Below are 21,099 nucleotides of genomic sequence, written 5' to 3' on the forward strand. Positions count from 1 at the left end.
ATCTCCGTTTCATGGCTGATACCCAGTTTTTTATGCCAGATAAGATTTAGAAAACTAAATCTCATAGACTTGATATGCCATATCACTTTGCCTTACAGAGAAGAATGGTTGATGGATAGGTTTGTTGGAGGCTAAGGATGCTAGAGATGCCTTGTGATGAACCCCTTGAGACACTTAAATAAACCCTAAATGAAAGAACAGAAACTGCCATACCCAGCAGCCTTCTGAGTAGGTCATTCAGCACAAGTTCACTATTTACAAGGACACCACATTAAGTTACTTTGTTGATCAATTGGTTTCTTCCCCATACATTCTCAGCTTCTCACTGTGCTTGCAGCATTCTGCTATCACCTTTGGGAAAAAATGCTTTAAGAGTATTTATGCTTTTGAAGAACTTCCTACTAGTTCATGTATGTACATTTCCCCCCCCCCCCCCACTCCCAAACACCAATATGTTATGAGAGAGACAGTGAAGGTGTTATTATCCCAATAAGGTGACTTAACCAGAGTCCCAGGGCCAGCAAGTTTCTAAACCAAGGCTGGAATTGAGGTCTTCATTTTCTGAGTTTAATGCTTTTTTACAGTAAGAGAGAAAGAACGTGAGGAATATTTATATCTAAAATAAAGCTAGGTATTTATCAAAAAGCTTACTCTAGCTATGGAAAATATTGATATCCAGTTTGCTAAGGGAGTTAATATCAATTTAAAAACCTTCCTCTTGGCTAAGAGTGCATTTATAGTGCCCTTCAACAGATAAATTTTATCAGACACTTATTATATGCCAGACACACTGCTATGGGCTTTACTCACATTATCACACTGAAACTCTGAGAGAAGCTCTGAGCAATAGAGTAATTTTCCCAAGGTGAATATCTAATAAGTGGTGGAGCAGGGATTCACACAATTCTGTCATACTAGAACCCATATATACTTTTGAGGTGTTTTTTTCCACTGTCTTTCTCCATAGTCTTTCTCTATTTTCCTAACTTATTAGAGAGGAAAAGGGGCAGGAGGGCCAGAGGTATTGTCAGCCATACACAGGAAAGGAAGCAAGCCTTCATGCATTCATCAGCTTGCTTAATGATCCTTGGCTGCACTAGTGCTAGCTCGGCTCTGGGAATGCCCAGCGTGGACCTTGGGGGAGATGTTCAGAAATGGCAAGTGTTAGTTCAGAGACATGAGCAAAGTGACACTGGAGCATAAACAGGCGAAGCTAAGGAAGCCTAGGGAGAGAGAGTCCAGAAAAACCTCTAAGCTGTGTCTAAAAGAATCTTTCCAGGAAAAGAAAAAAGAAACAGCACCTGCAACAGAACAAAAAAGCTATGCAAACAGGCTATGGGAAGTATGCCTATGTCTAGGCAAGTGTGAGGTTGATGTTGGAGAATGACAGGATTAAGTTGCAGGGGGTAGAATCATGCTCTAAAGAGCTATGTCACAATAAGTTTGCACTATATTCTAAAGGCAACAAGAGCCAGCAGACACTTTGAACAGCAATGCTAAATTAGCTTTCATTATTTAGGAATATAATTGGCAGTCGTATGTTGGATGAGCAGGACACTTAGTCAAAATGAGAACTAAGAATTGGACTTGGGTGGAAAGACAGCATTTTCCGGTTTTATTTCAGTCACTAATAAATGTCACAGTAATCTAGCAGTTGCTCTAATGAAACTATGTGACCAAGACATGTAAATGACATAGCCATGTTGCTGCTCTCACAGAGAGTGAATATACATCCTGTTTCTTAAAAAGCCTTCATTTATTTATTCATTCAACAAATATGTGTTAAGCTCCCACTACGTGGCAGGTACTATGCAAGGTTTCGGAGCACTGTGTTAAGCACTAGTGGTCTCAAAATTCATTCGAAGCAACAAGTAGCACCATTTGTTCATAAGGTCAATGAAGCAGAACAAAAAAATGACAGAAAATAAAGCACGTGTCAGAGAAAGCAAGAAAAGAGAGAGTAATTCCTAAGAGATAAAAAGTGAAAATGAGGTTTAAGTTTAAGAAAGCAAGCATCTGCTTTAAGTAACCATTTCATTAAAAGTACACTAAATTGTGGAGGTTCTGTCTCAGGAACTGCATACTGTGAGCTGAGATTTAGTATAATGGGCTCCCACATGAATTCCTCTCATTACTTCTCTTGAAAGATCAGTAAATCTACTGAAAGGGTAATTTAGGTTTAGTGTTCACAGTCCCATTCATTTTAACTTTTAATCTTTCCTGTTTAGGATGTTAAAAATATGATGCAGATATAATCTAAAAGAGAAGAATTGGGCCCAAAATGAGATGATTTTAACTCCTCAAATGGTCTTGATATTGACAGATATGCCACAGGCTGTAGACTATTTACTTCTGATAGATGGTGATGGAGCTTTGGCCAGTTTCTAGAGCACTGCGCACTATTAATTGCAAGAACCAAGTAAAGGACAACACAGAAAAGATCATCTATATCTCGCTCTCCTGAATTCCTTGGACATTTATGTGATTTTAATGACATCTCTTCTTTATTCCATTAAACTTTTTTTCACTGTAATTCCATGGAAAGAAAGAGGTTTGAGAAATTTTGTCCAGGATATAAATAAATAAATTATTTGGGAAGACAAAAGTCTGGAAAATGAGACTATCAGTTATTAATTACAGGAATGTGATTTTATGACATTTTTCAAAAATGTGAGCCTGAAAAATCACTTATAATCAGTACTTTTCTGCTGTTAAACTGCCACCAGTATGATTTGTGATATTAAAAAAACAAGCAAGCAAATAAAAAAAAATGCAACACAACAACATCAACAACAAAAGGCATTATCTTTCCGACAGTGTTATTTCTAGGGGGGAAAAAAAAAAATCAAATCCTCCCTGATTTTCTGAGGCCTCACCTTAGATTTACCTTTAGACATAGGACCTATTCTGGGCCCATGGTGTTCACAGCAATTCCTGATTAATTGTGTACCCCATTAAAAGACCTAAAAAATCCAGAGAGAAAGAAGCTAAAGTGGGCCCATCTTACCCACAGTGGCAAATATTAAAAAGCTTATTATTATAGTATTAAATTATATTGATTTGAAACTAAATTGTGGTTTATTAACATTTAGAGTTTGCTTTTATTTCCCAATTAAAAAAAAATCAGAGGTTTTAAAGTTGCTTTTTCTGATTTGAGAGAAATAAGCACTTAGTCTAGTGAAGAAGAGAAAATGAATTCAGTTAGGATTTAAAAGTAGCAATTTATCCCAAAGACATTAGCAGTATAGGACATTTACTGGACAAATATCACATTCCTTGAAATAATTCTTATGACATTTTAATGCATTCTCGCTATGAAGCATTTCCTTGTAAATGTCTAAACCAGACCATGTCTTAACAATTATTTCATGAGAGAAAACTTCAGTACCCTCAGAAGTTCAGACTATAACAGGAAGGCAAAAAGCAAAACAAAACAGAAATTAAATAGCAGAAGGAAATGGTCTAAAACACAGTATATAGTGTAGTGATTCACTGAAATAAATATTTATGATTTGAGTGATAAAAAGTTTACAATGACTGTGCACCCTTTCTGTGAATGCTAAGAAGAAAAGAAAATTCAAAAGATATCTGGAAATTTGTCTAGTTTTTATGGTTTTCATAAAACCCATTGGTCTATCTCAAAATAAAGGCGAACAACTGAATTCTTAAATAATTATCAGGATATTGCCTACTGAGAACAAACATCACTTTTTAAAGGTCTGTAATCTGGGATGCCTCTGTACGATTTTCATTACATAGTATTTCATGTGCTCTATTATTGTGAGAGAAAATTTTTGAGTTCTTTGATGATGTCATTTCAAGCAGCATGCATCTTATCTTATTCCGATCGTCATTAGATTGCAAAATGGAAACTGAAGGGAATATTGGAGTTTTGCTATGTCATTATCTGAAAAATAAAAACCTCCTGATTTATTGTAAATATCAACCAGATCTTTACATGATCACGATAAAGGAAATCTTTCTTTCCAATAGAGTAAATTAAAGACAACATTAAGTAATGGAAGGTTTGTACCAGACATTTTAAAGTATAGGAACATCACCTATCCCATAAAACATCTCAAAGATATCCTCCCTGGTACTCATTGATCTCCCTAACTGCAGGTTTTCCTTCAAATATGTTCTAATCGTCTTGCCCCCAACAAGAATCAGGTAATTGGAGCTTCCTTTGTGTTCTGTAACTGCACTGATTAACAAAGATTCAGGCTGACCCTGCTCCCTGATGGTGGTGGTTATGAGAGGAATACATCTTTGTTAAGTAAAGACACATGGCTTTGGGACCAGCAGTCTTTCAACTGAGCACGTACTCATTCTGTTGCCTACAGTGTTCTTAGGAAAAGAGCCATTCAATAAAGTCACATGAGATAATATTTTGATGGCTATCTTTTCATAATTCATTTCCCACAAGTTGCTGTTCCTTTCAATACGATTTTCTTGCCACAAAATACACCTGTCTCTGAATAGCAAAGCAACATTTCTGCTCAGTGATTATTTCTCCAATACTTTTAAAGATACGAGTTTGTACATACTTAAATATTTTTAAATATCTTAGCTGCTAAATCATTATGTGCAATATTAAATGTTCAACCCCTTTATTAGCAATTGTTAAAAACAAAACTTCTATGTGTTCCTTAAAAAAGGGCATGTTTGATTTCTGAATTGTTGTTAGATAAACTATAAGGCCAAAAATGGGTCCTTTTACTGAATATGCAAAGTTCCCCCTTAAACCACCTTGAACTAGGCAGATGTGCAACATTTTAAACTGGCACTTCATCCCTCTTTCAGCAAGCATCCTCTGCAGATTTAATGATCAGGAACATCCTTCTGATGCATGCTGGGAGATATGGCTGCAGGGTACAGACCACAGCAGACAGTGTGTCAGATGAGGCAGAACTTCTTGTTAGGGGTGAGTATGCTAATAGTGCAGTCTGAAGACATGATCACCATAAATTATCATACAAAGGAATTTAAATGCATGGACTTTGAGCACATCAGTACTGTGCATTTTACTTTCAATTTTACAATATATGTTATTTTTGCTTAACCTTTTGCCTTTGAAAAAATTATATGGAAAACTGCTCCTTAGTAACAGACGAAAACCACCGAACTAACTTCAGAGTCCAAAATACCTTTAGTAGTAAGTTGTCACTAAGTGTTTAACTAACCTAATGCCAAGGAGATAATCTAAACAGTTGAGCTACTAAGTCACTTGGACTACAGAGATAAAATTTGTTTGTGTGTATATATGTTTTTCAAATGAAAAGCTAGTGGAAGCCCCAGGCATTTTTTTCTTCCACTACTTCTAAGTTGGACTTCCAAATACAGAAAAACTGCATGTATAAGATGGTGACATTTGCAATGGTTAAGTGACAAGGATTTTTTTAAAGTCTGAAAATGTCAACATACAACCTCTCTGTGCAGAAATGACAGTTAAATGGTTTCCAATTATCAAACAGGACACCAAACTCTGCAATCCTAGGAAGCTACATCTTAAGCAAATGACTAGAGCACCCCTTTCCTTAAGCACAGTATTCCACAGTATGGGAAATAGAGATCATAGCATGCATTTCCTTCCTTCTTTCCTTCTTTCTTCTGTCCCTCTTTCCTTCCTTTCCTCCTTCCTTCTTTCGTTTTCTTTTTGCTTTTTTTGAAGTACAATATTTCTACATTTTCACCAATCATAAGCATACAGATGTATAACTTAATGAACAATGACAAAGTAAACACACCATATAACTATCATTCAAAAACTAGAACATTACCAGAATCCCACCAGGTGCCTCTTCATTTTTCATCTTACACAATTATATCTTGAGTAGTATGAGTATTGCATGCTTAGATCCCTTGTATGGTCTGTACAGATAAAAAATTATATCTATAGCAAGAAATTATATTTTAGATTAACTGGTCTTTTATTCATCTGAACTCTTACAATTTAAATATTAAAAATCTTAAACAGTTAACATAAGGCATAGAGTGAGCTTCATCATCTCTATGTTTTAGTTATATATATCACCAAATGTATATGGATTTTGGTAGTGCATTCATCATTGGTTCAAGTAAAATGTTTTTAAAGAAGTGTGTTATCTGGGTGATTGGTAATTTGTTCATGTTTTGTGTGTTTCTGTTCAGAAGGCTACTTGATCTTTTGTTCAAATGTATATCTAGAATGTATATCTGTGTTACCTTACTTTTTAAAAGTATTCATCCTTTCAATACATTCTATTCCATTTAGCTAAAAAGTTCTCTTTGTGCCTTCTGAAGTTACAAGGCTCACGGAACTGCAAACCCTACACTCAGTCAAATTCACAGAAAATTGCTTTCTCCTCTTGCTATGATCTGTTTTAGATTATGTATATTTATTGTGTGCACTTGCCTAGTAATTTAGAATGAGGCTCTTAAAATTGGAGCTTTCCAAATGAATATCACAATTTAGAGACTGATAAGAAACCAGGTATTTTTACTGGACTATAGGAGGCAAATTTAAGTGGCAAACTAACAATCTGCTTTGTAAGTAAAATTAAACTCAACAGGGTTTAGAATATAATTCAAGTTCAGCTTTCATGTACTGCTCTTTTAGCCTTTGGCTTTATGCCTAGGAGATGATAAAATGCATAAATTTTGGGATTTTACCCAATAGCAATTTCAAACAGGTTCCTTTTGTCTGAATATTCATGTAACATTCAGCTCAAGCTTTCACTTGAAGTGAGTTTCATCACGTCACCATTTTTCCATTATATATTTGCATTACTTTTCTAAAATTAGTAAAAATATCTTGCCATTTCTTCCTGGTGAGTCTTAGACAGATTTAAACACTGAACTAAGAGTTCTGGTTCTCTTTAAAAAAATTGTGTAAGTTTACAGCTCCTGGTAATTCAACAAGCTTTGATGTTTGAATATTGCTGTTTTTAATGTTGGCTTGTGAAATAAAATTCAAAATAGTTTTACTCTGCCAGTCTCCCTTCTCACACTCCTCTATTTGTTGGTCTGTAAACTCATGGTATTCTAATAGTATATGCCACAGGACCGAAGCTGAGCATTCTAGATGGAGCTTTTCTGATGATGGCTACAATTCTGGCAGCAGAATACTTAAAGCACAATTATTCAAATATGTGTCACAGAAAGATGGGGATAGTAAAAACAATTTCCCCATTCATCTTTTAGTAGAATACTAAAAGTAGATTGGCTGAGCAGTTCACTTTGCTCAATGTCTTCATCACAAGGAACATGCTTGCGTAGCAAGGATTATGTTCTTATTATTCTATTTCAGTGGAAATTTAAGGGAAAAAAGAATATGTTCTCTGATGGATGGGAGCAACTTTTTTATTGTCTTCCTTCCCATGAGAGATAGTCTATAAAATTCTTTTGTACATTTTTACCAAATCCTGCAATTCTTCAACCTTGCCCCACATGAACACTAAATTGGAACACAGGTGTGTAGCCACATGGCCTCATCATTGCCTGTTCAGAATCTGAGTGTTTCTGAGTAGTAATGTTTCCTGATACTCTCCCCATTCACTACTTTATGGACTATTTTTTCCTCAACTGCTTGTTTGCACTTTTGCCTCATTTTGCTTGTGAACGCCAGTGCTATTTTTCACCTCTATTCCACCACGATCACCTTTCTCCAAAGATTGCTTTTTTCATAAATAGTTAGCTGAAGTATAAAGTCACTTGCTCTCCCAAATTTAATATTCAGTGAACCAGCATTATCACAGCACCAGACATAATCTGGAAAACCATAACAGAATGATTATGTTTGAAAACATTATTTTGCTGAAATATAAAAGGAAATCAAAGCCACACCTGGACATCTGTGCACCATTTTAGTTACTTAAGTGTGCTATAATAATAGATAAAGCAAGACTAAATACCGCTATAGGGAACCTTTTTAAAGATGAGTAGAACTCGATCATGCTATTAGGGAAAGGGAGGTAGATATGTAAGAGAGAATCTCACTGAGGAGGATATACAAGTTGTTAAGAACCAGTATTCCCAGATAGTATCAGAAGTGATCAAACACAAAGTAAAAGACTCTGGAGAAAGGAATATTTTTTTGTTATTTTATTTTTCAGAAATTAATGTTAGAAATATGTTTTCCAAGGTAATTATAAGAGTAGAAAACTGTTTAAAGAATAAGATGTGCTTATCTAAGCTAGGGTAACTAGGAATGACAGCATGATTTTTCTATTCTTCCCGGAGGCAGAAGAAGTGATAAAAATTCACTTTCTCATACAACTTCTCTATTCGTTTTACTCTGCTTCTTAATGCAAAACAGTAGGTCAAGGAACTCTGGGAATAGTCAAAGAATAATCAATAATCTCTTGAGTCCTTCTGAATACGCAGCCTTTCCTCAAACTTGAATGATTTTCATTTCCTGAATTACAGTTTACAAGATGAATCCCAAGTGTCTTTGTTAATAGTTGAATTTGAAACGAATGAATTAACCTCAAGATGTCACTTGTTGGGAGACATCTAACTGCTTTTAACCATCCACCTTGAACCCCACCCTATCACTTCTTATTCCTAGCAGATTTCAACCTGGCTTTCAACTGAACTTTCTTCATCTGCCCAATCAATTCAGTTCCATTTATTATTTCCAATAATTATTTATTTCCTTGAATATCTAACTTTACTCTCTCCCAACTCAGCCACTTTTCACTGCAAAACTAAAATCATTAAAATTTTGACCGTGTTGTCAATAAAATAAGTCTACTGGTATTTGCTTATAATTTGCTATTCCTTTGTTCACCCACCTATTCAATCAGCACCTGCTCTGTGTCAGGCACTGAAGTCGGCACTCTGAGTGGAGAGGTGAGGAAGCTGAGGTCTCAGCCCTCAGCCAGCTCTACATCCACTAGTCCTCCAGTGTGAGGCGCCTTTGGAATTAGGGTGAGATGTACCACAGAAGTTCACCTGGGTACATTCTCAGTCTCACAGAGGAAATAGTGAGAGATTAGGATAAAACATAAGCAGAGCTATGAGGCTGGATATGTAATCTATGAAGAACAATGCCAAATGGAAACACAGGACCCCTTGTTGAAAATTATTAATAATTTCAAGACAGTGACAGAAAGGCATTAATCTAAGCATTGGGCCCCGAACTTGGAAGTTTGCAGATCTTGAACTGCACAGCTCACACACCCAGGAAGCTAGCCCTAACAAATTATATTATTCATCTACAGAAATAAAAGCATGTTAGCAAACAGAGGGGGCAAATCACAACAAAGTAAAGTTCTTTCATCTATAAAATTAGATATAAGAGCCTACATCAGCAGTTTATTAGCTTTACACACACACACACACACACACACACACATCTTTATTTTACTCCATGAGTCATATTTTGAAAGATTTTGTTGATTGTGTTGATGTTATCACTAATTTATATTTCTATTTTAATTCCAGCCAAAGCCTTCTATCATCATAAGATAGACAATGCTACCAAACTATATAATTTAATTCCAGCCAACATCAAAACTAACTTACCTTTTAGCTAGTTGTAAAGTATGATTGGTTTGTTTGTTTCAAATGGTTGAAAGTAACCTGAAGAAACCAGTTTTTACCTGGATAGAAACTAATTTAGGGACCTTTGATAAAGTATATCTAAATTCTGTCTAAGCGCAAATCTTTAGTGATTCTTACTAGCAAGAGAGGAAAGTTTGAGAGTTTTCTGCCTATGCCCTTGGAAAAGATGCAAGTACTGTCACTGTCCCAAATGCAATGGGAAAATAAAGCTCAGCGAATACCTTGAGCATGTTTCTAATATATTGTTAGTTTATTTGAGAGTTGAAGCAGTATTAATGTGCTCTATCTTCACATTTCTCACTGCACTACCCTTGTGATCCATGTAGATTCTAAATTGATGTAAATGTCTATTTTTAGCATATGGCCACTTCTGAATGTTTCCAAGTGTTAAAATACACAAATATTCAACACAAACATCTTTGGAGCATAGAAGTTGCATAGTTTTCCTTTTCCACCATTGATCTAATATGTAAGAGCTTGTTGTGCTTGGAGATTGCATAAGCCTTCGGATGGTTGAGTAATGATTTGGACTCAAAAGAGTCTCCAGTGAAAAGGACAAAATCCAGTAGTTAGGAAAAGCAAAGCTTGTTTTTCTAATATGCTGGTATTTGGAGTCAAAAAGACAATGACAAATGTTTTCAGTATAATTTTTAATCCTAGTTAATATTAATAGTAAATACATTTGCAAATAATAGAGAATTAAATGTATTCAGCTAACAAAATTATTTTTCAGTATTTTTGAAAACTGTAAAACACAGCTATAAAATGTCCTTCCTCTTAAAGAAAAGCTAATTTTATTCACGCTATCTCTTATTGGAATATTCTGCACTATTGTAGGAATATTCAATCACTATTATCACTATTATTGGATGGGATTATTTAAGTAGCTTATACTAATCACTTTTCTATCTTAGACTTTCTCTAATTAGTGTGATTGACACTTATAAAATTTCTTTTAGACATTGAAAAGCAGTTTAGTTTCTTTTCTCTTATGCTTTTCATATGGTGGCTTGCTAACCTGTGGAACTCTTCAACAACTGACAAAAAAGTAACATTTTTTGTCAGTCAGGTGTTCAGATTTTCTGCACCAGCTTTAGTTCGGCTCATTGAAATAATAGTTACCTGAAGTGATCTGACTGGCCAAAATGATTAAAGCAGTTTGCATGCATGTACATATATATCTGCAAATATAAAATGAGCAAATAGGTGAATTGTCATTGTACAGAGGCAACCAACCGATACAAACTAAATCTCTTGTATTTTACTCCCCTAAATACTGAATGCCTGCCAAAAGCCAGACTCTTTTAGGCACTGATACTTCCGTCAGCTGACTGAGACATTCTCAGGTTTCTTGATGGCCGTATTTTGCCATTTTGAAACAAATATTCTGACTTCACTCTTCGAATGTGAGAAAAGTTCTAATCAACTGAGTTTTATATAATACATATTTGGATTTATAAATTGTAAGATGAAATTGTATTTCACTATAATTTGTCCCACAGACTTAACCTATGTTTCTTACACATGCATCCTAATATAAAAATATAGTCACTTCACATTTGTGTAAGTTTGTGGAGATAAATTCTTGGTGTCTGGGCTTATATTTTAAAATCCAATTTCATTCACTGTTCAGTGAGTGCTTACTACATGCCAGGACAGTTCTAGAGTGCAAGAGGGAGACATGGTGGGACAGGTTTGGAACAAATGCTTTCTGATACTATGGGAAGGAGTTTAACTCTTATGCTACAAGTGATGCATATCCATCAAAGGATCATAGCAGGAAAGGGACAGGATAAGATGTCACTTTAAAAAGACCATTCAGGAAAATGTAGAGTATTTTAGAGGACACTGTGACTAGTGGCTTGCTAATAAAGCAGATGAGACAGTAACAGTAATCTTGACAAGAAATAAGAAAGGTCTTATAAAAGGCAATAATAGAGACAGGAAGGGGTGTGTATATATTCAAAAGATAGGAAGGAGACAGGATCTACAGAACTTGACAGTCCACTTGTTATGAAAAATGAGAACGAGAAGGCAAAGAAGATTGCCAATTGTAATGTTTAATTGAGTGACCCATCAGAGGAACACTGTATACTGTAGTTAGACTAACAGAGCTCCAAGTTATACTTAGAGTGCCAAAGTAGTTATTAATGAGGCCTTTTTACCCTCAAAATTGTCCTGGTTTAGATGATAAATTTTGTGGTCCCCCTAATAGAGAATGATCATGCAATCACATTCCTGACCATGTTTATATAATCAGGAAGATGTGGAGAGAAGTGGATTGCTAGTAAAGGACTAACATTTAGGGTTCTCTAGAGAGAAGTATCCAGTAAGCAAATAGTTGTGTAGCTGTGCAGCTCAGGAGAGAAACATTGGCCTTGACATCTAGATTTGAGTACTGTTCACATTTTAAAGTCAAGTGTGAATTAAATTCAAGAGTCTGTGAAGGCCAGGCATAGTGGTTCACACCTGTATTCCCAGCATTTTGGAAGGCAAGGCTGGCAGGTCACTTGAGGTCAGGAGTTCGAGACCAGCCTGGCCAACATGAGGAAGCCTCGTCTTTACTAAAAATACAAAAATTATCTGGGCACGGTGGTGCGCACCTATAGTCCCAGCTACTCAGTAGGCTGAGGCAGTAGAATCTCTTGAACCCAGGAGGGGGAGCTTGCAGTGAGCCAAGATTGCATCACTACCTTCCAGCCTGGGAACAGAGTGAGACTGTCTCAAAAAAAAAAAAAAAAAAAAAAACTAAGAGTCTGTGAAGAATAGCAAGGGGAAGATGTTAGAATGGAATGCTGGGAAACATCAACATTGAAGAGGAGGAGGAATTTGCAAAGTAGATGTGAAGTTGCTATCAGAGACCAAGAGCTACTATGTGAAAACCCAGGTAAATATAAATCATAGGGACAAAGAGAGAAGACAAATAGAGGAAGGAGAAAATGGACAACAGTGTCAAAACCAAGTAAAATACGAGCCAATACATACCAGTGAATTAAGAAACTTGGAAGTAAATGATGGCCTTGGCAAGGGCAAGTTCAGAGGAATGATGCGTGTAATAACCAAATTATGGTAGGTGGAGAGATGCAAGCAATTATGTGTGAAAGGTAGTGCAGAATCTTAAGAAAATCCTTGGTTTTTAAGTCAGACAGACTGGGGCACATCCCCACAAGCTCTTACTAGCTGTGAAACTTTGTGTAAGTCATTTAACGCTCACCTTGTTATCCCTTCATTCATTCAATACTTACTCATCAAACATTTGTAGAGCACATAGTACATGGCAGGCATCGTGCTATGATCTAGCTAAACGTGAACAACTTTATGTTAGGGAGAGAAACATCTTTTTACAGCATAATGTGAGATGTGCTGTTACCCATGTATGAACAGCACATTTTGCTCTCTGACCATCAGCTCCATTACTAATAATAAACATAGCTAACATTTATCAGGTTCTTCCTATATGTCAGGCACTGCACTAAAGGCTCCATATTATAATAATTATTTCACTTTAGCATATCATATAAAAACAACATAAAAGAGGTACTATTTTTATTTCCATTTTGTAGATAAGGAAACAAAGTCACAGCGAGGTTTAAGAATTCGTTTGAATGTCACTAACAAGTAGAAGAATAGTGAGTAGACTCCAGGCAGACTAGCATTTTAAATTACTATACTGCCTTCCACTGTCAATTGCCAGATTGTTTCAATTTCATTTATCATGATATCCCCTGGAACCAATTAGTTTCCGATACATTATAGTTTCTGAAAAATATTCATACATGTTTGTGGAAGGAAAGAAAAAAAGGACAAGGAGTTAGAGAAAGAGTAGGGTAAAAAGGAGGAAGAAAAAAGGAGAACTCTAAGAAACAAGAGAATGGAGTGACAAACTTTGCCTAGGAGTCAGAGAATTGCTATCAAGATGGTATACTCACTGAAACTTAAGGATCTGTCCTCATTTGCTAGCCCAAGAAAGAATGAAGATATTCTACATTACCTTGCAAATACAGCACTTTTTCATTACCATCTCTAAGGACAGGTCTCATTCACAAATCCTCTAAAAGTACCTAATCTTTGACCACATGACCATGAGACAATAGTATTAGTAATGACTTTCTATGTTACACCTTGGCCTAAATGACCACAAACCTTACTGAAAAGTCTGAACTTCCTCTGACAGCCCATATCTTGCCATGCATCCAAAATAGTAAATTCTACTGACTGCTTTCTCAGAACATCTTGTGGGACTTCTTATCTAGGTGCTGTGGGTTTTGCTAGAAAGGAAGAACTTCATTGCCATTGCTTTTGGTGTTTCAGTCAAAAAGTCTTTGCCCATGCCCAAATGGGATCTAATTAAACTACAGAGCTTCCGCAAAGCAAAAGAAACGATCATCAGAATGAACAGGCAACCTACAGAATGGGAGAAAATTTTTGCAATCTATCCATCTGACAAAGGGCTAATACCAGAATCTACAAGAAACTTAAAGAAATTTACAAGAAAAAAACAACCCATCAAAAAGTGGGTGAAGGATGTGGACACTTCTCAAAAGAAGACATTTATGCAACCAACAAACATGAAAAAAAGCTCATCATCACCAGTCAATAAAGAAATGCAAATCAAAACCACTATGACATAACATCTCATGCCAGTTAGAATGGTGATCATTTAAAAGTCAGCAAACAAAAGATGCTGGAGAGGATATGGAGAAATAGGAACGCTTTTACATTGTTGGTGGGAGTGTAAATTAGTTCAACCATTGTAGAAGACAGTGTGGCAATTCCTCAAGGATCTAGAACCAGAAGTACCATTTGACCCAGCAATCCCACTACTGGGTATATACCCAAAGGATTATAAATCATTCTACTATAAAGACACATGCACACGTATGTTTATTGCAGCACTATTCACAATACCAAAAACTTGGAACCAACCCAAATGCCCATCAATGATAGACTTGATAAAATGTGGCACATATATATACACCATGGAATACTATACAGCCATAAAAAAGGATGAGTTCATGTCCTTTGCAGACACATGGATGAAGCTGGAAACCATTATTCTCAGCAAACTAACACACGAACAGAAAACCAAACACCACATGTTCTCACTCATAAGTGGGAGTGGAATAATGAGAGCATATGGACACAGGGAGGGCAACATCACACACTGGGGCCTGCTAGTGGGGTGGAGGGGGGTTAGGGGAGGGATAGCATTAGGAAAAATATCTAATATAGATGACAGGTTGATGGGTGCAGCAAACCACCATGGCATGTGTATACCTGTGTAACAAACCTGCACGTTCTGCACGTGTATTCCAGAACTTATGAAAAAAAAAAAAAAAAAAAAAAAGGAAGGATTTCTGGACAAAATGCCACCAAGAAATTGAGCACTGATAGACTTCCTCCTGCATAATCTCTTCTTATTCTCTGATTTTTAATTTTTTTCAACCCTTTGATATTTGTTGTTTTTGCCTACTTATCTGTAAATTATACCAAGTGTCATGAAAACAAAACAAAATGGCCTTTAATGTTAAAAAAGATGGTCTTAAACTCATCATTTTAGGCAAAATATTGGAAGTACATTGTATCTGTTCATTTGTTTGAATTGTTTGGAAAAATCATCCCATTTATTCAGATACTTTGTATAGACACATCTAAAATCAGACATTTTTGTTTTTTCTGAATGCATTCTGTTTCCTGTGACTGTCACTTAGACTGCTTTGGCATGCCTTTTGAATACTGAGTAGTAATTTACTGTCCTGTGATGTAGGAGATCAGTCAGAGTGATGGAGAAACTATAGGGAAAGGAGCAGGTCTTCTGAAAGGTTGGAAGGCTCTGCATAGCTTCAAGAGAGAATAGTTGAAGGCAGCTGTTCTCTGACCCTGAGGCAGAGGGCGAGGAGTATGCTGAGGGAGGAGGAGGAGGCGGTAAGGTAGATGATGGTTCTTCCTCCCCTCCCTTTTAAGCTCTTCTGTGTAGAGCAGGGCCAAAGCAACCCTAACTAAGACCCATAATGTTAAAGATATTACTGGGACCCATTGCCCTTGTACATGATGTCTTTTAAGATTTCTTCCCACTTGTTCCCAGAGCTCTAGGTCTAGTGTGCCTTCTTCTGGGAACCATGGATTATGGAAAACAACAGTTTGCATTAGGTCCCTTAATTGGGCTTCAGAGACTGAGACTCCACTAGCTTTAAGCAGCTGTTTCAATACTTTTATATACTGTTGTCCCATGATGAATGCCCTCGAACTTGGAAATCCCCAGTGGGTACCAATTACTTACTGCACAGTCACTTCACTTTCATTTTTGAGGGTTCCATCATGATCCATTGCAGCATTCCTTACATGGGGCACCACTTGCTGGGTCTGTCCCACAGACTCTGGCCTACGGATGAAATGAGTACTCAGACACAGGTATGCAGTGTAAGAGCAGCTAGGTGACTGCCTGACTCTAGTGTCCAGAAAGCAGCCCTGAGAAGCTGGAGCTGCTTGCTTTTATTCAGTGCAGGCACAATGCCAAAAACTCATATAACCTGTAGGTAACTAACATTTATTGCTACCCATTCAGGGAACATCACAGGCACAGATGATCAAAGATCAGTTCCTGGTCAACATAAATAAACAAGCCTGTTTAAGATAAATTGCCCCACACTTCCTTATACCTACTCCTTCTTTAAGCATTCATTCATTGGGGCAGAGTAAGTCCAGTCCTGCACTCCCAGAGGTGACTGCTCTGAGAGAGAGGACTGTGGGCCTTCCATCTGACTGAGGAAAGCCACTGGCATTGCCCTAGTTTGGAACAGGGTATGGTGGCCGGCCCCTCATGAAGTTTCCTGCCTAATTGCTTATAGGGTTGCCATTTTTATCAAATTCGGACTTACATTGATTTGCCCAATGTTTCCCCTTTTTATGTCGGGGGCATATAAAAGGGATTCTTTTTCCTGAGTGACTTTGTTATTTACTATTGGAGCATTCCTGCTTCACATGACCTGGCTCTCCGCATAGAAAACGATTTGGGTTTTTCTCCCTTTTCATTTTAGGTGGCTTTAATACCATAGCCAATATTCCGGCTTTGTGTGTTTCAGTCTCCACTAGCTGACATGCTCATATAAGTTCCGTGACTGTAGCTGCCTTTCCTCTGATTCCCCGCATTGCCTTCACCTATTCTCCCCCAAAGCTATGCAGACCATTCTGACCTTTTAGAAGGCCTGCTCCTTTCTCTATAGCTTTTCTCACCTCCCTGACCGATCTCCTACAACGGTAAAGCCTGGAATATACAGTCTTTTAGGGAACATACACTTCGTATGGCCTGTTTTTGACAACCCAAATGTGGTAACCAAGAAAGAACTCGGCTGGTAAGAGTGGCTCACCCCTATAATCCCAACACTTTGGGAGGCCAAGGTGGGTGGATCATGAGGTCAGGAGATGTAGACCATGCTGGCTAACACAGTGAAACCCGGTATCTACTGAAAACACAAACAATTAGCCAGGTGTGGTGGCAGACACCTGTAGTCCCAGTTACTCAGGAGGCTGAGGCAGGAGAATGGCATGAACCCAGGAGGCAGAGCTTGCAGGGAGCTGAGATTGTGCCCCTGCACTCCAGCCTGGGCGACAGAATGAGACTCCATCTCAAAAAAAAAAAGAAAGAAAGAAAGAACTCAAGTTCCAAGTAGAAGTTATGCTGAAAGTCAGCCCAGTGACTGGTCACATCTCCTAAGAAGACAAAAGTAAAATTGGTAAGTTCACTCTAGTCTCTATTTCCCAATCGCATTTTATTTAAGTCTGTGTTCCAAAATACTAAATTCTTATTTTCTTGATTTGGTATAACACCACATACGATGTAGTCTGGTCCCAGAATGCTTCTTCACTGAACAATACAAAAATCTGTGCAGATTGAACAGAGGAAGGACTAGCATTAATTGGAAGAAACTTTTGCTGACTTTTACTGCAGATTGAATTTTGTCCTCCCAAACACCTGGCAAAGGTAATGTCTCCGTTTCACTAAGTACTCCTTAATTTGGAATTACAAAGACAATTAGCTCTCTAATGAGTTACAGCAAGTGAGGTGAAAGCGTGGGGAAAAAACTGAACACCAGATGATACTTGTTAATGCCAAGAAACAAAAAAAAGAACTTGTTCTTTGTTAAAAATCTTTTAAATAAATGTTTCTCCTCTTTCATTTTTCAAAACTAAAATATATAAATATTATTGCTTAGTATGTAAGGGGAAAATCTGACTTCATAGAACATTACATGTAAAGATTGGCTGTCATGAGTACATAGGTCTCTACTCTGTATTATTGAGTATATCCATAAATTTAGCTTTAGAATCTTATGAATCTGCTAGGGTACCTAACAAATTAGGAAGACAGGGGAAAAGATAGTTCCTAGCTTTAGAAAAAATAGTTCATTATGAAAGAAATAACGTCTACAAGATTCAAAATGGGTAGGCATTGTAAAGATGAGATATAAAGGGTAATTCTCAGGTATATTTATGGGAGTGGAAAAGTAAAGGTGCATAAATTCAAGGTGAGCAAAAAGTAGTGGAGAAAAGGTCTACCTGTATCTTTGCTGTAAATGTAGAATCAAGGTCTTTGTATTACCAGAACATTTAGCACTGGGTTTAGTCTATTGCTGATACTTAGTAAATATTAGTTGAATTTCAGTAGTCTAATTTAAAAATGACTCAATTTTTTTAAAATGCCTGATAATCTGTTTACCCTACCAATCAGTGTAGCATTAGAAAAATAACCCAGGATGGGATTTTATTATCTAACCCGGGCACTAACTAAATAATCAGGCAAGTCATCCTACCTCTTTTGGACTTAATCTCCTAACTTGTCAAAAAAAAAAAAAAAAAAAGAAAGAAAGAAAGAAGGAGAAGGTGAAAGAGAAGAGGAAAAAGGAGGAGAAGAAGAAGCAGAAGCAGCAGGAGGAGGAGGAGGAGGAGAAGGAAGGAAAAGAGGAGGAAGAAGAAAGAGGAGAGGAAGAAGAAGAAGAAAGAAGAGAGAGAAATAATATTTAATTTTCTGGTTTACATAAAATTTCAAACAGTAAATTGCTTTTCGGTAACTGGTAGATATTGTTGATATTCTCAGCTCTAGGAAGAATTTCCATGTCCCTTATCTTTAAGATTAAATACATGATATAAATGATGAATTGATGGGTGCTGACGAGTTGATGGGTGCAGCACACCAACATGGCACAAGTATACATATGTAACAAACCTGCATGTTATGCACATGTACCCTAGAACTTAAAAGTATAATAAAAAAAAAAAAAGAAAGGAAATCAATATTTCAAGAATAAAAAAAAAAAAGAAATGTTAAAAAAAAAAAGATTAAATAGCTGAACCATTGTTCTTTATGGTACTCATAGGAGGGAAATAATCTATATTTCTCCAATAGGTGATCTGAGTTCATTATCTATTGACAAAAATATCCATTAATATTCTGATTAATGTGTCCATCTTATTTAATTACAATTTGATAATACATTCTAATGGTGATAGAGTACATTTTGACTACCTCTCCCTCCTCAGGCATTTGAATACTGAACATGTCTCAGATTGGCACATTGAGAGGCTTGGCATAACTGGGTTCTCTGTCAGTTTGCTGTCATTAGGATAAGCTGTGAATCACCATGAGGGCCATCTCAGTATATTCAGTTAACTGAGCTGATGAAATCTTGCATTAGTTTCCTGAAGTTGGTTGCACATATTAACATCTATTTATATCATTAAAGATTCCATTGTGTTGACATCCACCCTTGAGCAAAATGTAATGGATATCTTAGTGTACAGAGGAACTGTTCATCTGTGAAGTAAACACTGAAGAGCTTCAAGTATAGTTAAACAAAATCACCAAGAAGATATAATTGAGTAAAAAGAAAGTTAAATATATAAATTATATTTCATTCTAGATAAGATGTGTAGACCAGGTCATATTTAGAGATCATAGTTCAAGGGTACTGCTTTCACATCAGTGACAATCATCTCTATATGCCTATGTCATCAGCTTTATATCGTATAAAATAAGAAAAAGTATTTATTATAAAATGGAGCTAAATCACAGTATTCAATATTTATAAAATGTAAATATGCATTCTGTGAATGTTTACATAGGACTTTGCCATACCTTCAGTTCAGTTGGCAGTGAAGCAATGCAAAAATTATAATAAAGAGTAGAAAGCCTTTCGAAACACCAAGGGCACTAAAAGATTTGAAAATAATTTCAAAATAGAATAATCAAATAAAATACTCAGATTTTTTAAACAATAAAACCTAATAGTGTGAATGACTTTCCAGTTATTCTAGAATTGTCTTTAATTGTAAAACATTCTGGGACAAACATACAAAATCTCAAGGAAAGGAAATGTTTTGCAGGTTACATAGGGTAATTATACCGAAGTGTCAGCATTCTCATTTGTCAGCACTCTGATTTGGTTAATTTAAATGTTCATTAATCACAAAAAAGGATGGCATAAAACAAGTCTGCTTGAATTATATGTTTTGCTCAAGACGTTATTGATTCATATAATTATTTCTTTCATACCAACTCAAGAAATAGAACTGTTATTAGTAAACTTCATTTGAAATACTTAATCACTGTTGCAAAGATGTTTTATCACCTGATCTGTATGAATCAGTAAATCAAAGCTCACATATTTGTCTCCAAACTTCAGCTCACAGATGTTAAGTCAAGCTAATAAGCAGCATCGATCATACCTCACTGAACAAGATAGTCTGCATTACAGAAACTCTCCCTGTAATCCATCCATTATATGGAACATCTGTTACAAATTATCCAACCCCCCCCCCCCAGGACTGCTCTATTTAAGTGCTTCTGCAATAGCCCACTGTCTTCATTTCTCCAAATGAGTTAGATGGTGGCATCGGGATAGTACCAAGTTCACTGTCACTGTGTGACAGCAGTCATCTTTCAGTCTGTGCTGAACTCCAGTGGTACATTGCATAATGGTAAATGTTCTTCCTACAGTTGCATAGCAAAAATCCTCAGAGCATAAGCTGGTAGCCATCAGGAAACCACTGACAGTTCTTTCTCCACTTTATATCAGTCGCTGCCTAAGTTAAGTACTTACTGTGTAATATTCATTCTTTTTCAAGTCCTTAGGACAATATTGATTTGCTCATTTAGTTAAATATAAAATTAATAAGCCCAGATACATGTTTGTCAACTTTGGCTTATTTCCATGACCATGAAACATGTCTTGTAGAACATGTTGGTTTCCAGAAAAATCATGAGACTCTAAATACACAAAGCAAGTACAAATTTATACTGCAGAAGAAGAGTATTTTTTAAAGTGCCCTACTTAGAGTTTACCTATATATCATCAAGGGTGCACCTATCTTAAAGAGTGACTTTATAAATGCGTTGCCCTGGTGTGTCACTGGAAATAACAATTTCAAATTTACTCTGTGATAGGTTTGTGAAAATAAGTTACAAGGGTATCTATTAATCATTAATAAGTGAATAGTGAGACTGAACAAATGTAAAAGTCCATATAGCCACACCTTATTTTCTTGATGTTAGTCTGC

At 36.4% G+C, this 21,099-nt stretch overlaps 1 protein-coding gene across 2 annotated transcripts in view; it reads left to right on the plus strand.

Annotated features, from left to right (window-relative positions):
• Positions 1-21,099, plus strand: part of CNTN5 (contactin 5) — an 834,919-nt gene that overhangs the window by 691,875 nt on the left and 121,945 nt on the right. For both annotated transcript variants that reach the window (XM_030918933.1, XM_010357543.1), the window contains one exon: positions 4,804-4,924. In XM_030918933.1, coding sequence (XP_030774793.1) covers positions 4,804-4,924 — 121 coding nt within the window. The remainder of the gene's footprint in view (positions 1-4,803; positions 4,925-21,099) is intronic.

Source organism: Rhinopithecus roxellana, chromosome 15 (assembly GCF_007565055.1).
Source record: "Rhinopithecus roxellana isolate Shanxi Qingling chromosome 15, ASM756505v1, whole genome shotgun sequence".
In the NCBI taxonomy this organism is placed as follows: domain Eukaryota; kingdom Metazoa; phylum Chordata; class Mammalia; order Primates; family Cercopithecidae; genus Rhinopithecus; species Rhinopithecus roxellana.